Genomic DNA, 18288 nt, shown 5'->3' with positions numbered 1-18288 from the left:
ACCCAGAGGTCCCTCCAGGTAGCCCTGCCATTTAATATGACCAGGGCTGATCTATTCTGGCTTCAATTCCTCTTCTCAGCTGCATTCCCAGGTTACCTGCTTAGCTGTGGAACTGTTCTAATACTCATGGAATTTTGGAAGCTGACAAACAATGCATCCAGAATTTTCATAGCTACTCCCTTCAAAGCTCTGGGGTGCAGATAATTCAAACACAGTTGCGTAATTAATCTACACATGAAATTTTATTTGTGAATTAGTACAAGTACGATTTCTAGCGTAACCATTCAGGTGGGTTAGGAGAGATTGCTAGTCCTTTCCCTGGTTAAGCAAATCTATACATTAGGTGATTTTCATCAGTTGACTCGTTGCTGCCAGGGCTCCTGTTGCCCTCAGTATCTGCAATTGAAGCCCTATGCATTATGCAGGACAAGGAGCGTTCATGGTACTCAAGGTTAGTTTGCAAGGGGCATGCCTGCCAGGACCTGCTTGTTACTCCTGCAGTGTCCATACCAACAGCATCTTGTCTCATGGTCTCCTTCCAGCCTCCTGTGAAAACAAAACAAATTAAGCTCACCAAAAGATTTAATTGACAAAGGGGAACTGCACAAATTACAAAGAACTACAAATATTTTTGTTTCTTTAAAAGACATGGGAATGTGAACATAAAAATCTTTCTTTTAGCTGAAATCAGTGAGCTAACCAGACATGTGGGTGAATCATTTTTGGTTACTGAGTGTTCTTTGTCTAATGAAGTGATGGTTGTACCCCAGAAGGTGATCCGTTTTCCTGCTTCCATGCCTCAGGAAATATGGGGAACTGTGGACTGACCATGACTGATGTCCATCCCAAGCAGTGAGACCAACCTGAGGGATGGCTACAGGAACAGGGCTCTGTGCATCTCAGTCCGCAGTCTGCTGACCTTGAAGCAAGTGTGGAACTAGCTGAGGCAATCTGCCCATCTCCCTGTTATCATGGACAATCAAGTCATATGATCCCTTTAAGGGTGACCATGCAAATTCTCCTCCTCCAGTGCCCTCTTGTCACTCAATATCCATTCATTTTCCCTCAGTCATCTCATACCTTTAACATGGATAAAAGCTCACTTTGGTTACTTCACATCATCTCTGTCCTAACCTTCAACACAACATTTCACTGTTTGTCACTGGTAGTAGGTTCTAATCACAAGTGCTGGCCAGCTCCTGCTTCCCAATTATCACTGGACATGTGAGTGTATTTGTATTATAATTCTGTTAAATGCGAGCTTTGATCGCCTTTGAATTCTTGGAAAAGCCAAACTCAGAATTGGCCCTCATTTCCAAAAGATTTGACTCGTTTGAGCTTTGCCAGAATCTCACATGGTTTGTACTGAGTTCTTGTCATTACATGCTCACGGCTCCGCTAAATAAGTATCTGCAACCCACAGTATTGATTTGCCTTTCCCTTTCAGAAACGGTTCTGTGCTGTGCTGTCTCTTCTGTGCCCCTTCTCTCATGAAAACAAAGTCAGTTATATTCTGTGTAAGTTCAAAGCTCTTTCCTCCACTCTCACCCACGTGTTAGTGTGCTTTTGAGTGTACTAACTGCATCAAATACTCAGGCAAAAATATCAAAGGCTTGAATTTATATAACATCTCCCGCAATCTTATGATAATCCAAAATACTTGGAAGCAAAGGCAAACTTGAAATGGGTAATTCCTACTGTAATGCAAAGATTGAATCAGGCAATTTACAGTAAGCTTCCACGGAAAAAGCAGCAGCACTCACTGTGGAACACCCTATTGTCACCCTATTTAACAATCTGTTTTCAGACTGGACAAAATCACTTTCAATTTAGCCAAAATTCTATCAAATTATGATTACACTTCCTTAAAGATTTTCAGTTATGATCACTCTTCTTTAAGGATGATCAGGTGTGTAGGAAGCAACTGCAGATGTTGGTGTACAACAAAGGTAGACACAAAATGCTGGAGTAACTCAGCGAGTCAGGCAACATCTCTGGAGAAAAGGAATAGGTGACGATTCCTGTCGACCCCCTTCTTCAGACAGCATTTTGTGTCTATCTTTGATTATGATCGCTCCTCCTCAAAGGGGCTCAATAAATGCACATACATGCATGCATGTGTGTACAATCTCAGGCTGCCCCAGAATACCTTAGAAGTTCAGGCAGATTTGGAATAGATAGTTCCTATTGTAATGCAGGAGTTTCCTGTGTCGATTTATGCACAGCAAGCTTCCACAAAACAGTACTGTGAAGAGATCACCTGATTTAGTGACATTGCGGTGGGACTTAAACCTGCCACCTCAAAGGCGAGGCCACCTCACTCTGAACTACATCAGTTTAAAAGAACAGTTCACCAAATATTTTGGGATTTGTTGGTCAATTGCAGTTGATGTCGTATGACTGGTTTTCAAACACTATTCCTTTCTGCTTCTGTATTTTTTATGAGCTGTGGATGTCAGTGGCAAGCATTTTATTTATATTTCAACCCCAACTAGGCTGAAACACAATGGCTTGTGAGGCCATCTGAGAGAAGAGCTGAAAATCAACTCTGGAGGTCGCACACAGACTGGAAGAACAGCATATTGGCTTTCCCAGAGCTTAGCTTTAAGGTCAGTATGGGAACATTTAAAGGCAATGTGCAGGGCAATGTTTTCACAGAGTGATGAGTGCCTGAAAAGTGCTGCCAAGTGAGATGTGGGAGCAGATGTGATAGGCTTGATGAGGACATGGATATGCAGGGAATGGAGGAATATGGATCACGTGAAGGCAGGAATTAGTTTAATTTGGCATCATGTTCAGCACAGATATCATGGGCTGTACCTACGCTACAGTGCTCTATGGCCTGTGTTCTTATCGGTTATATAATTCGTCCCACAGGTAGGGATGAGTATTGCTTTGCCCATGGTGCACATTCACTCTACTGTATAAACACCCCATGTTGTTTCCTATAGCGTTTTCTGACTAGTATCAGCCCACTGAGGGCAGTGAGTGAGTTTTGGGAGTGGCCTGTTATGATTACCGCAGTAGGTGCATCAAGGGGCGGGGGGGGGGGGGAGCCAGAGATGCTGCCAGATTGGGAGCCAGTGCCATGGGGATGAATGTAAATCAAAACCTGACGTGTTGACAACAAGGGGAAAGCAATGTCAGTGACACAGGAGAGACTGTGCATTGGTCTGTTCCCTCGGCAGGGGAGACTGTGCATTGGTCTGTTCCCTCGGCAGCCCTTCTTCCAGCTGTTGTCGAACTGGAGAGGTTGTTCAAACAAATTGCTTACCCTGCCCGTAAATTAATTGATATTGCTCTGCTGCAGGTTGTGGAGGTTAATTCCTCTACCAGCTACGCATCTTTCTCAGGAACAAATAAACTGCTTACAGGGTCATAGGACGTGTTGGGGAGATGCATACTCCTGGGTGCACCAGCTGCCAGTACTAATGAACTTCCCCAGTGTCTAAGGCATTAATTGATTTCAAGCCTGGGTTATCCTGAATAAGAAATTTGTGACATAAGGACAAGTCCCAGTGAAGGAAAGGACCTATACAAAGACTTCTGATTGGTGTTGCAGCAGGTTAATGCAATGCTTTGTGCTGCCTCTCTTAAGCTTTAGCCTCTGCCATCCACATTTGAATCCAATGCTGACTGATAGGATTAAACATTCTTATTTTTGCTGGTTGTGTGGCTGCTAAATATAGAGCTCAAGACTGGCAATGATTCAAACTCCCACGATTAGGTCCGAATGGTTATCAACTTGACCTTATGACCTAGAACCAAACATAGGATCGGGACAGTGATAAAGTTGGAACAGCTGCTGCCTCATAGCGACAGGGACCCGGGTTTGATCCTGACCTCAGGTGCTGCCTGTGTAGAGTTTGCATCTTCTCCCTGTGACCACGTGGGTTTCCTCCAGGTGCTTCAGTTTCCTCCCATATCCCATATACGTAGGCATTTACAGGTTACTCCAGTGTGTAGGGAGTGGATACAAAAGTAGGATAACTTTAATCTAGTGTGAACGGGTGATCAACTGATCAATCATTGTGGACTCGGTGGGACCTGATGCTCAGCTGTATCTTTGAATCACTCAGTGAACTGGCAGACCATCTCAGGCTGCATTTGTGGTGTTGCCAATTGTTTCAAATTTTCTCAGTTCTTTCCAACCCCTTTAATTATAAGAAAAACAACTAGAAAAGCCGCAGGGGAGACGCCTGAAAGAAAAACACTGAAAATGGGATTGTGCAGAAGAGAGTTGCTAATGGTAACAAGAAGCCTTGCACAGACACTAAACATTCCAGGCACTTCACAACCATTCAATGTCTGAGCAGAAGTTTGTTCAATCCATTTGGATGTAGAGGCAACTGGCTTTGTGTATAATGACTGTCTGTTGGGCAGTATTCTGTGGGGATGAATAATTGCAAAGTTCCCGATGAAAGGTCTCGACCCAAGATTTGGTCTGTCCGTTACCCTCCACGGATGCTGCCTGATTGCTGAGTTCCTCCAGCACCTCGTTTTCTGTGTCAAAATGCCAAGTACCAAGTGGGAGGTGAATGATCCTATTGTGGATATTGATTTTTTTTAGTTAATACCGTACAAGAAATGAACAATTGCGATCCTGGCCTTTGGTCAATTTGCTCATCATAGCAAAGTTTCAGCACATGTGTCCTCGACATTACTCTCACTGGGTCAGAAGTCTCTGAGCCCGAGCCTCGATCTCTGACTTGGAGCATATTCCCAACCTGTCCGAGTCCAACATCCTTACAAGGGTGGGGGGTGGGTCATGTGTTAATATTGCTCTCAGTGTGGTTTTAGATGGAATGAGACATAATGAGGGTAGAGAGCAACCAAATAAAGAAGGAAAACTCAGTCAGCCCAATGGGCAGAGCACCCATCGTTTTAACAAGGCCATGGAACAAGACCGGAATGCAGCTATTTTAATTAAAAGAGTCCAACAAATAAGGGCAAGGAGAGGGACGTTGGTTCGCGGGGTGAGCTGGTCGAGGACGACGGAGGAGGTCCTGCAGCAGCCTGCAGTTTACCTGTGCTGTACTTGGATCGGGGGCACTCTGGAATTTGGACATTTTCTTTGTGTAAATGGAGCCAAAATATGGTGACTTATGCATGTGTGTGCTGTGCAAAAAGAATTTCAATGTGCAGTGCATACATGACCATAAAGAACCATTGAACCATTGAAGATATTGATTGATATGCAGGAATATGATATGTTGGTAACACGGAGATGTGGTTGAAAGAAGGGTTGGACTAGCAACTCGACTTCCCAGGTAATAAAGCCTTCAGGTGTGTTTGGTGGTGGTGTGTGGATGTAACAGAGGAGGTGGGATTTCACTTTACTGCAGGAGGAATACTCCATGCCTCCAACTAGTGGGCAATGGAACAGCAAATCTGTGAGCAAAGTACAGGGAAGCATTAAAATAATCAGGGACGAGCCGCTGGAAGTTTCATTTTCCCGCATGTTAACCAGGATTGCCATGGTGTGGCAGGATTAAATAGAGTGAGATTTGTATTGGACTATCGGGGGAGCTTTTGGTGTTCGTTATGAGGATAGTTCTGCTAGACAGTGGTAACTGAATCTAGTCTTTGTGAATCTTTGGGAATCTCTGAAAAGTGATGGGATTGTCAGTAGGAGAGAATTTCAGAGACAGTGATTGTACATCTATCAGTTTCAGGGCTGCTGAAGGGCAAGAGTAGACTTGACCAATGACTGTTGGACCGTTAGTGCCTAGTGGTGTACCAAAGGGATCAATGCTGAGACCCTTGCTGTTCATTATATTCATTAATGAGCTGGATGAGAATGTTGGAGGGATGAATAGTCATCACAGGTGGCATGAAAGTCGGTGATGTCTTTAACTGTAAGTTCCTTCTCTCCCCAGTGTCGCAGAACATCTCATTTCTGCGACAGCTGATTTACACGGCAAATTAAATTCTCTTTATTCCACCCAGAGAATTACATCCTCAAGTACTACAGAAGTGAGATGAACGTAGTTCCCTTTTCGTTACCGTGTCAAACTCATGGAGGTCACATGAGTTAGAAGCAATAGAAAGATCCCTAAATGGTGTCCTTCAGTTCTGCTTTAAATCTGTCTTCTAACCACCATCCATGACTGCAGGAACATGGAGGAGAGCTGAACATGGAGAGAAGCTGGAAATTAACTGTGCGTTAGGGCCTGTTAACTCCGTTAGTCCATGAGGAACTCATGAGGTTCTGTGGACTTCAGCAGATAGTTGATCATTTTGGTGTGTGTTACTTGTGAACGATTAGTTTTTGCAAACTCTGTGAACCATGCTTGATCGCTCTGTTGTAATCTCACAAGCCATTACTCGTGGAAGCAATGAAGAAAGCGATGTCTTACACTGTCTCCACCGTGTGTTCTCCCTACTCGTCCTTCTGCACAAAGAACCCGTGGCACGCTGTGGTTACCATGCTAATGAATGCGACAAACTCTTGAAAGTCACACTCCGTGTCACCATCAGTGTCGAGACTTTCCATCAGCTTGTCCATGGTCTCCGGGTCTTTGAGGTCCTGCAAAGATATGTTTTGTAAACAAAAGGAAATACAAGCTTCAAGGAACATTACTCGTGTGCACATAAATACAAACACACACAGACTCACACATATGCACAGATACACACATGCACAAAATACCGATAAATAGGACATGGTTGTTTGTGCATGTGCTGCTGGTGTGATGTTACTGTCAGAGTTCAGCAATGCTACAAGACAAAGCAAAGCTTCCCAGCTTTGACTAGGAATCTGCTTCACTGCCATCTAATGGTTGGAATATAGGACTATTCTTGAGGCTGTTTTTGAGGCAGAATCTTTTATGCCTAAAGACTTCTCTGTTATAACATCCTCTGAATCATTCATAAAAAATCGAGGATGCAGGAGCAGGAATAGGCCACTCAGTCCCAACATTCAACATGATCATGGCTAATCCCCCCAGGCCTCAACTTCTCTTCTGTACCAATTTTCCAAATCCTCCATTCCCTACATCTGTCCACCTTAAATACTTCTCATGATCTAGCCTCCACAACTCTGATAAGGAATTCCAGGGATTCACCAGACTCAATTAACAAATATTTGTATGCACCTCTGCTTTTTTTAATATATACTAGACCAAGTGGACCCGTTGGGCCCATTCCTCGTAGAGGGGGAACAGGGAAGGGGAGAGGGTGTTACTGAGTGAGCCATGGACCCAAAGCCTCTCCTGTATTGGTGCAGCACCCTCAACCCCCCCCCCCACCCAATCCCTCTACTTTATATATATATATATATGATGTAGCAAGTTATAAAACTAAGCACTACATACAACAGGCCACGGGACTTAACATCGCTGGTGCGGCTCGACCACGGGACTTTACATCGCCCGGTGCGGCTCGGCCACTGGACTTAGCTGCGCAAGGCTTGGTCGCGGGCCTTTCATCGCCCGGTTCGGCCGCGGGACGTTTCAGCGCCCGGTGTGGGGACTGTGCGGGTCGGTCGGGGACGAGCTGTCTGTCCGTGGGCGTGGGGAAGAGAGTGGAAGTTTTGTTGCCTCCATCACAGTGAGGGGGTGTTTGGAGTCACTGTGATGGACGTTTGTGTTGGGGTTATGTGTCTTGTGTTCTTTTTTTCTATGACTGCCATGTAGTTTCGTTCGGTACCTCGGTGCCGAACGACAAATAAAGCTCTGTTATACCTGTTATGTTATAGTTTACAATCAACATTAGAAACTTTCATACCTTCCTCCTGACAATTGACCTGTCAGGTTGATTCTGTTGCTCTTGCCCTAAGCTCTGACAGTATGTTGAATATGTCCTCTTTGTAGTTCAGGTATCCCCAGCAATTGTCTTTACTGGATTCCCATACTGTCTGGCAACATATTGCAGCAGGCAGCCAGCAAAGTCACAGAGACACATTCTGGGGATGTGCATTCACTGACCTTCAACTCATGATACTTTTCTCCATCATCCCAACTCCTATCTATCACTGTGTAGTTAAGCAAGCCATCCCCTGACAAGGCAACCCATTTCATGCCAGTCAGAAGTGAGATTGGGGAGAATAGGCTGATGGGCCTTGAATTTCCAGAGTGGTTCTCCTACGTTCTGAACCTCTCTCTGCGTTCCTGCTGCTCTGCTGCTCGAGTTGTACAACAGAACAGAGAAACATTACCGCAGAGAATGAGGTCATACAGCCCAATGTGGCTGTGTCAGTTGAGACAAAACCTCTTTGGACTAATCTCACACACCCGCACCACGTCCAAAATTCTGCAGGTCTCAGTGCTGCTTGTGTGCAAAAGGTTTCTGCCTTTAATTGACAGAGAATTTCACACCTCCACCACCCTCAGCCTGAAATCACTTTTCTTCATCCATCCACCAATTTCCATACATTTAAGCCCCCAGTTATAAATCTATGTCCTGGGATTTTTAGTTCCTTTGGACACAAAGACATGTCTTTCCTACTTTACTCAAACCAGATTCTTCCTTATTTTATGCATCTCCAGAGTCTCCTTCGTCTCTTCTGTTGCAAAGGAAACAACCCAGATTATCCAAATGTTCTTCAGAGCAACAATTTCCTGTCCTTGTAAATCAAATCCCTGCACCCTCTCCAGTGAAATATTATGCCTAGAAGCAGCAACTGTTGTATATGATCTAGCATAACCCACACACTCTCATATTCAATGCCAAGGCTCATGAAGGAGAGCACCAAATGGAAATTCCTCCATTTTAACCAATTTACTGGCATGTCCTGTTACCCTCAAGCATTTGTGAAGATACCCTTCAAGACCTTTCTGTTTCTCCACACCACTGTTTGACCTCTGTAATTAATGCTTCAGCCAATTTCTTACTCATATGGTGTCCAATCCTGTACAATCCTGTCATCTCCGGCCCTACTCCCCCACCTTGTGCATTCCCTTATTTTGTGGCATCACTTTAAATGCATAAACGTGCACTCTCCAGATTAAATTCAGGGAGATTGTGAAGAACAAACATGGTATTCCACAGCCAACATGCTTGAAGGGGAAGTACACAGGCCTGACTGTACTACCTGCACCAAAACCAATTTCATGTCATGAATTAATTTATGAAGTTATTTCATAACTTTTTCATGTATGAACTTGGACCAAGTTTATTTCATCAGCCTCTGCACTCACTGTTCAATGCTGCCTGCATGCTTACTGGCATCTTGTGCCCGATACCCCTGTGGTGTTGTAATTCCCTGTGTCCAACACCAATTTACTATGACTACACTCTTTCAATTCCTCTAGCTGATAGGACCCTCAGTTCTGGAATTCCCTCCCTAAATCTCTCTGCCTTTTCCTTAAGAATGTTCTTTTAAATTTTTTTTAACTGAAAATGCCTGAAAACCTTTTTCAATGGCTCCTCTACAGTCTGCTGACCCCTAGACGTTCATGGTTGAAGGCAGAATATGTAAAGACGAGATTTGTTCCTGTGCTATGCTCCATTAGACCATGCCCAGACAAATGGGGTTAGTTTAAATTGGCATCATGATTGGTATGGACATCGTGGGCCACAGGGCTTATTCCTGTTTAGTCCAGTTCTCTATTCCTTGTGTGCTGCACTGTTCTATATTGTACAAGTTGGTACCGATGATGCTGAGTGTGTAGGAAGGAACAGCAGATGCTGGTTTATACCGAAGATAGACATAAAATGCTGGAGGAACTCAGTGGGTCAGGCAGCATCTCTGGAGAAAAGGGATTGGTGATGTTTTGAGTCGGAAGCCTTCCTCAGACTGAAAGGTAGAGAGGGATAGAGCTTCAGACTCAAGATGGGTCATGATCCAAAACATTACCTATCCATGTTCCCCAGCTATGCTGCCTGATCTGCTGAGTTACTCCAGCACTTTGTGTCTTTTAAACACAATGTTATTTTGATTGCTAAAAGCAGCCAGTGTTCGACAGCAAGTCTGAACAGTCAGCACTGTGGCTCTTAATTCATGCAGGTTCTTCACCAACACAATACCTGCCTTTGTAGCAGTCAGCAGCCTCACCATCTCCCCCAGTCATGTCGCCCAGCTGAAGAATTCCTGTGACTGCTGTCAGTTGGTAGCATCTTAAATGCATTTAGGAAAACGTTCTCGATGTTTTCTAAGCTATTGTAAGTGGATTCTATGAATGTGGGTTTCTGATTTCAGTAGACGCAGAGAAAAGAGTGTGTGTTTGCCGTCACACTCAGAGTAGTGGCCAGAGGGAGTCTCGTTTCTCTTTGTTGAGTGATTCCAGGAAAAGCATCAAGATTTCATTAATTAAAAAGGGCTGACAGAAAACTGAGAAGGAGCTTTGAAAGCCCTGAGATGGTATTAATGGCACTTCTTTGCCTCTGGGCCCTCTTTCCACAGACTATGACTTCTTTTGTTACTTGTTTTGCTTTCTCTCCCTCTCTACCTTCTCCCTCCTCTTCTCCCCTCTATGTCTCTCTCACCCAGTCCCCCTCTACTTCTCTGCAAAGTTCATAACCATCTAAAACCAACAAGTTATGAAGCATTCATCACAAATTCCTTTTTCTCCAGATAAGGGGCTTACAGCACCAGACAACTGGGTTCGATCCTGACTACTGATGCTATCTGTGCAGAGTTTGTACGTTCTCCCTGTGACCATGTGGGTTTTCTCTGGGTGCTCCGGTTAACTCCAACACTCCAAAGACGTATAGGTTTGTAGGTCAATTGGCTTTGGTAAAAGTTGTAAATTGTCCCTAGTGTGTAGGCTGGTGCTAGAGTACAGGGTGATCATTGGTCGGCATGGACTTGTTGGCCCAAAGGGCCTGTTTCTGCATTATCCACATAGAAACCCATGAATCAGGAGCGGGAGGCTTCTCTAAGTGGCATAATTTGATGAGGTGAAGGCTGATTTGACTACAAACTTGAGTCAGACCTTGCACAACCCCAGCAATCTTTCACCCATTCACCTATTGGGACTCTATCTCTGCATTAAAGGCTTCAAAGAGTTCCAAGACCACTGTTTGAGGAAGAGAATTCCAAAGACCCAAGACCCTGTGAAAGTAAATTTGACCTCATGCCTTCATGCCTTTTTTACATTTTTATTTAAAGTTTTTTGATTTATAAACAGTGACCCTGATCTCCCACATTCTCTCTGCATTCCCTGTGTCAAGACTTCTCAGGATTTTAAGTATAATCCTGGCAAAGCAACGGGCGAAACAAGCAGTGCTGTGAAACTCCAATAGTCAATCACTCTAGGGATGTCAGTGAAACCGGACTGACACATTTTCTGGACCACTGGATATTATTCCTCTCAATAACCCAACACATTTTTAATCCATATTTTTAAATGTCACAGCAGTGAACTCTGAGTTTGAACAGACTATGGAAAAGATTTGAGTGGAAATTCCAATTAGATAGTGGATAGTCAGTGTCTTAAGGGCCTGTCCCACTTAGGCGATTTTAAGGCGACTGCCGGTGACTAGGCTGTTGCCGACAGTTCGCCGGGTGTCGCGGGCATGATCAAGATCAAGAGCCTTCCAAGAATCCTAGTGGATCTCGGCGCATCGCTGAGAAATCATCCGGAGTGAAATTTCTCGGCGACAGCTGGCTTGTCGCCAGGTATCGTTGCTTATTGCGGGCGCTGTCGCCTGCTGTCCCCAGGTTTGCTAGTTTCTCTTAGATGCATTTAGAAGCACATAATATTAAAATAAGTAAAGTAATTTCAAGATACCATAAAATACTTGTGTTTAACCAATTTATTTACCGTCAGGACATTTGACAGGTAGATTGGAGGCGACAGTTTGACGGTCAGGTAAGCGTGGGGATTTTTGCGATGTTTATGGCCATCAGCGATCACATTTAAAGTAGGCTCTCAACCCATATATGCAACCCAGAAACCAGATATGCATCTCCATTACATTTTCAAAGAATGCCCACACACTTTTCACAAAAATCCATTTAACCACTTTTAAAATTAAATTTCTTAATACTGCCATCAGTAAACTGGAAGTCAATCCGGTTTATGTCTTGTTACCGTGAAGCTTGGTTTTTTAAAGTAACCCATACAAGATGTTATACTCTCAAGTACTTTCCGACTTGTCAGTGATCAGGATACAGGAGGAAGCATTGACAGCGTGGGAATTTCGCGATGTTTCCGAAGACGGTGTAATCTCCACCTGGCATTGTCGTGGTCATTGTCGTCGGGTAAAATAAAATTTCGGCCATCTGCTACGACTTTGACAGTCGCCTAAAAAATCGCCTAAGTGGGACAGGCCCTTTACTGACTGTCATTCTGCTGATCTTGAGGAGATTATTTGAGTGACTGGGAGGATTCCACTTAAAGTTCTACTTTTTCCCCTTGCTGACTCACATATTGCACCCCCTGACACTTTCCCCATCCCCATCCCTCTCATTATAGCAGCCACTGCATGTACAGCACTTGAAGTGCCCTGTTTCAATGCTTCTTCCAGCTTACCCCTCATGTCATGCTCAACATTTCTCAAGGACGTTGCCTGTTGAAAAGCTGGGGTGAGCAAGAAAGAATTGGAGGCTGAGATCTCTCTCAGTCCTGAGAGTTGACTCATTGGATATGGCAAAGGGGTAGGGAAGCTGCCAGCCGCACTCTGGATAATGCAAGGGACAGGATAACCACAGGTCCTACCTCAGTGCATGCCCTGGCATCTCATTGTGTTTGACATCATTGTGTGCTCCTTGCTCCCAGGCTCGTGGTCTTAAACTCAGTCTCCACGTAAAGTCGATGGATGTTAAAAATTGATCTTCTCTTAACTTACAATGTCCTGATGCCAGTATTTGAGCAAGCCCTAAAAACCTTGTCAGCACAACCGTCTCAAAGTCCCACTCTTCCTACTCACCCCAATGAAGTTGCTGAGCTCGTTGTTGATGAGATTCTTCAGTTCTGCCTTCTTCAGCTTTAGCTTATCTCCATCGTTGGCACTGTACTTGTGAAATGTTTCAATAATTGTCACCAGGGCATTCTCCAGATCAGACATCTTGTTGGGAAAAAGCTGCTTGAGTGAAAGAAGGAAACGGGTGAGTTAACATTTGATTTAACACTTCCATCTAAGCCTTCAAATCTCTGCATGGGCCTCTCCCCGGAACTCTCTAACATCCTCCACCTCTATATCCGTATCAGCTCTCACTGTTCCCCATTTGAGTTTCCATGCTTTTGAATGTAAGAACAGAGATGAGGAAAATCTTTTTTAGTCAGAGAGTTGTGAATCTGTGGAATTCTCTGCCTCAGAGGGCAGTGGAGGCCAATTCTCTGAATACATTCAAGAGAGAGCTAGATAGAGCTCTGAAGGATAGCGGAGTCAGGGGGTATGGGGAGAAGGCAGGAACGGGGTACTGATTGAGAATGATCAGCCATGATCACATTGAATGGCGGTGCTGGCTCGAAGGGCCGAATGGCCTTCTCCTGCACCTATTTTCTATTGTCTATTGTCTATTGTCTATAATGTAGTGCTACTGTGGGTAAATGGGATTAGTTGAGATTGGCATTGCGGATGGCATGGATGTGGTGGGTCTCCCGGCTCACAAATGACCTTGATCCACCGCAATTTGCCGAATGCCACAACACACCAAAGGCAGATGCTATGTTACTGGAGGCAGGGGCTGGAGGAGACGCCCTGTAAACAAGGGAGGGAATATCAAACCAGAGGGCCACATGAGTGGCAAGGGTGCCTGATACAATGATAGCTTTGTGAACACCACCAAATATAATGCTAATAAATATATGTATAGCCGATGGGAATGTCGGAAGAGTGTTTGCACTGTTCTTGTTTTGAAAATATTTTTGATTATTCTGAATAAACTTTCTTTTTGGAGAACAAAAGATACTGGCTAAATCCCTGGAATTGCTGAAGTGTTTGGGCTATGTCATTAATTTTTCTGGGTAAATGAAGCAAGATGGGTCATGCAAACGTTTTTTGCTGCAATTAACATGATTCTGTGCTCAGTTGTACAAACAGTCAATTTCATAGATTCAGCCTCAGAAATATCTACAATTAGTAACTGCTGGTAAGTTTCCAGAGGGCTGGAATGTAGCAAATAAATGTCAAGTGGATTTAATGTGGCCTTGCGTTTTGGGTGCAGCAGAATGTGAAAGGTTTCTCTGCAGAAAGAAAATGGGTTTCTCTGCTGTTGCCATGGCTGTAGCACAAGGGGATTGTTTGATTGCCGACTCGATGTTGGGCAGCATTTGTTAGAATGAGCTAACAGTTTCAGCAGTGGACTCTTTTGTTGTGATGCCGATCTTGTTTCGGCTGTCCGGAAGGGAAACTGAAGGAAGTCTATTGAGTTCAAAACAACTCGAGCGCTACATCAAACAGAAACCCTGTGTTAGTTTTGTTTAGTTTAGAGATACAGCGCGGAAGCAGGCCCTTTGGCCCACCGAGCCCTGCCGACCAGGGATCCCTGTACACTAACACTATCCCACACGCACATTAGGGACAATTTACAATTTACAGAAGCCAATTAGCCTACAAACCTGTGCATCTTTGAAATGTGAGAGGAAACTGGAGCTCCCGGAGAAAATCCATGCAGGTGAGGGGAAGAATGTACAAACTCCGTATAGTCTGCATCCGTAGCCAGGATCGAACTCGGTCTCAGTAAGGCAGCAACTCCACTGCCGCGCCAATGTCCTGCCCCTTGACTAATTCTGTATCACAAATTCTTCTTATGTACAGTCTGATGACTGGACAGTGACTGGACACAACTTGATCTCTATAAACGGTCATATACAGAGTGATGCAAAAGTGTGACTGACTGAAAATACTGTGCTATTGTGTGTTGTGTCAGTGGCATTTCCTGAAGGGTCACACGCTGGCTATTCAAGTAATTTGATTCAAGATGTTTTCTCCTTCTAGCTCCTGCAACACTCAAGAGCTGGCTCGTGCTGCACATTGCTGAAAAGATGCATTGAGTGAACGAGGGCATTGGATGTGAGCCCACTGGTTTGTGATGTTAAGCAGTAGCAGGCAAAAAAATTGGAAAGGTAGGAAGTGTCACATGGCTTCACAGAAAGATAGGATTATTGTTTATCTTAAGGATATCTTAAGATGCAATATACATCTTATACATCTTTAAGATGTAGTATACATCAGTGTACATCTTTAAGATGCAGAATACATCTTGTGCATCTTTAAGATGTAGTATACATCAGTGTTGTCACATTGTGTGATGTAGTTAAACATGTTTGTTAAATTTTCGTACAAGGTCTCTATTAAAAATAAACAGGTAAGTCTGAAGAAGGGTCTCGACCCGAAATGTCACCTATTCCTTTTCTCCTGAGATGCTGCCTGACCAGCTGAGTTACTCCAGCTTTTTGTGTCTACCTTTAGTTTAAACCAGCACCTACAGTTCCTTCCTACACTATCAGTTTTCAGTGTTAGTTGAGGGAGGTCAAAGAGCTCTTGAAACAGTGCCATGAAAAAAACCCGACGTCCAGCAGAAATGGTGAACAAAACTGAAGCTTTCCCTCATCTGAAATATATCCTCTCCCGCAATGCAGAACTCCCTCAGTCCTACCCTGCCTGGATGATGTAGTTCAGCCTGTCATGCTGTATGTTGGTAGGATAGGGTGTATTTTACATCAGCCATAACTACAATTAGCAAAATTAGCATGATCGGTGTCCCTAACCCATATCATTCAAACTTTCTGTGTGAAGAGAAGGATAATTCAATGTATATTGAATTCATGTAAGCCCAGGAATTAGGGTATCTAAGCTTCGAGCATAACCTCCTCTGCACAACCTCTGCACTCTGGCACCAGACAGAAATTTACGTCCATCAAGCTCAGTATTTTGCAGCTTCACTGTGTTTTATAACGTTGCTCTTTATACATCAGCGCACACAAGCAAAAACAGAACTAAAGGAGGCTATTCAGCCCATTGTTTCTGTGCTGGCTTCTTGGAGGATCTAGTTAATAACCACATTTTCACGGTGCTTCTCCATAACAAATGCTTCCATTTTGAAAAACGCATGCAAATTTGAAAGTCGATGTTAAATCCATTTCCATTCTCAGATCACAACACTCGGAGTTAGCACTTGGGAGACAATGCCTTCTTCTTACAGACCAGTGTGTTCACACTGACCGACTCAGCACAGTTCTGGAATCTGCTCTCAGCAGACTGCAGTCTTTGTTTCTGCAATGGATTAGTTCCAAACCCTGTTACAAGTTGTGTTGATTTCTGCAATTCAGCCTACTCCACCCAACCCACCCAGAAGAGAACAGTAGCATGTACATGGCGTCATTAAAAAATATATAGGATATAATTAACTCTGTTGATGTATTCATCTTTTCTACTAAACACTGATCCACTGTGCTTATCCTGACATTTTCACTTTAGCAGATTGTTGTGTGTGTGTGTGTGTGTGTGTGTGTGTGTGTTCATTTAAATGAATTAGACCCGTGATTTTCAAGCTTTAGACTTTGGGACGATCGCTGATGCAGTCTGAACTTCTGTAAGACTGTTATCAAAAGGGAGGCAGTGCTGACACTTTTGTGTTTCAATTTCCTCCACAACAAAATAATTGGAAGACCAAATAATTGGAAGATCAAAATAATGGGATCCAAAGAGATAGAATAAAATCTCACACACGTTACAGGCACAAAGATTTCCTCATTAAATCTTAAATAGTGACAGTACAGAAAGAGATTATTCAATACAAAATGCCCTAAAGAGCTGACTCATTTGGTCCGTCCTCTTGTTCTTTCTCCACAGCCCTGTGAATGTTTTTTTTACCAAATATATATCCAATTCCACCACTTCAACTGGCAAATGAGTATCTGAGAAATGATGGAATAGAGTACATTTTAAAAATACCCACCTAGTTAGGTCTCCCAACTTTTCCATAGTCGAACATAATCTTCAACTGTATTTTTCAATCAGCAATAATTTTTTAACAGTTTTCAATCTTAATACAAATTCAGTTTAGTCCAAATCAAATTATATTGTTGCATCTCAGTTTCACTACACGCAATCGTGTGTACATCTTACCTTGGTGAGGTTCCAGTTAACTTTCAGCAAGAGTTGTCTGCGACCTTGCCACCTAATGGTACTGCTTTTATCCTCTCTGATTTGGGAGTTGGAAACTATTGTTGGAAGTACTGCCGTCCTATGCGGCCAGATTTGACCAATCCATGGCTGAGACACAATACATCCCTCAGATCAGTTACACCAGCAGCAACTTAATGAGTTTAAATGATGCAGCAAAATATTTTTAAAGGTCCCATTACCGAGTTGGATGATCCATAGGGAGCTGTTCGGAAGTAGCAACCACAATCAGAAGGAATATTGTAGGAGCCATTAATACAAACAAGAACAGACTTCAACCAGTTTTCAAATATATCCTGCAAGTTGTAGTCAGGTTTGAAATGACTTAGAGAGCTGCTTACACAACAGCATTGTCCATGAGGCAAACAGGTTAACAGTTCAGCTAAGAGAATTGGTTTAGAAACTGACAAGACTCAAAAGCATTGACTGAACATAAGACAATAAGGAAATGTTGATTGGACTACAGTGACCAGTCATCAGCCACCTCGAGCTGAGATACTTTGGACCATTGTTACATAGACCATGGGAGGTTCCACGCTGTCTATTTTACTACTTATCAATCATGGTCATAGTCATAATGCAGTAACAGGGAACTACAGATGCTGGTTTACCAAAGAAAAATGTTGGAGAACTCAGCAGGTCAGGCTGTATCTCTGGAGATCATGGATAGGTGGCCTTTCAGGTCGTGACCCTTTCTATGGTCATATTCTTAGTAGTTCTTTCCATTAACATTAGGGATTTTTGTACTCAGAGGATCAGCACTCAATATGTGCTGGAAGAAGGATGTTTAGAGTATTCGTAGCTTTTAGAATATCAGTGTCAATGGCCTTGTCCCAACAAAGGGATTTGAATGTTCAAAGTTGGTCTTCAATGATAAGATATGATCCCATTATATAGAATTCTTTGTTCACACCTAATCCAATGTACATTGATCACCTGCTATTATCTTTGTCCCTTTAAAGTTTCAAGATTAAACGTACTCTGACTCAGGAAACTATCCCACCAGTTCACCCTGTTTGTCTGCTTGCACTGAAGACCTGTTGCACCTCCATGTGGTTCACACAGCCACCTTTTTAAGACTGTGAGAAACTGAATTGTCCCCCATAAATATCACACTGTGGGTATAGTTGTCATCTGATACTAGTGGTGATTTATTAAGATTTGCTACTTGACAGTGGTAACCTCGGTGTAATATCTACTCAGTGGTTTCCCTTTCACTCCTGAAGGAGGAATTCATGTTGGGATACTGCTCAAATAGTTGGAAGAGCT

General features: G+C 43.4%; 1 protein-coding gene across 1 annotated transcript; it reads right to left on the bottom strand.

Moving 5' to 3' along the window:
- Positions 1 to 223: 223 nt before the first annotated feature.
- LOC144595807 (protein S100-B-like) lies at positions 224 to 17117 on the bottom strand. The gene is made up of 4 exons (XM_078403490.1): positions 16963 to 17117; positions 12817 to 12969; positions 6360 to 6529; positions 224 to 546 (listed from the first exon to the last, which is right to left on the bottom strand). Exons 2-3 carry the CDS (start codon positions 12952 to 12954, stop codon positions 6383 to 6385), a joined length of 285 nt encoding a protein of 94 aa, XP_078259616.1. The 5' UTR covers positions 12955 to 12969; positions 16963 to 17117; the 3' UTR covers positions 224 to 546; positions 6360 to 6382.
- Positions 17118 to 18288: the final 1171 nt, after the last annotated feature.

Source organism: Rhinoraja longicauda, chromosome 8 (assembly GCF_053455715.1).
Source record: "Rhinoraja longicauda isolate Sanriku21f chromosome 8, sRhiLon1.1, whole genome shotgun sequence".
NCBI lineage: Eukaryota > Metazoa > Chordata > Chondrichthyes > Rajiformes > Arhynchobatidae > Rhinoraja > Rhinoraja longicauda.
Note: the sequence above shows the minus strand (reverse complement) of the source record. Positions and strands in the feature narration are given on the sequence as shown.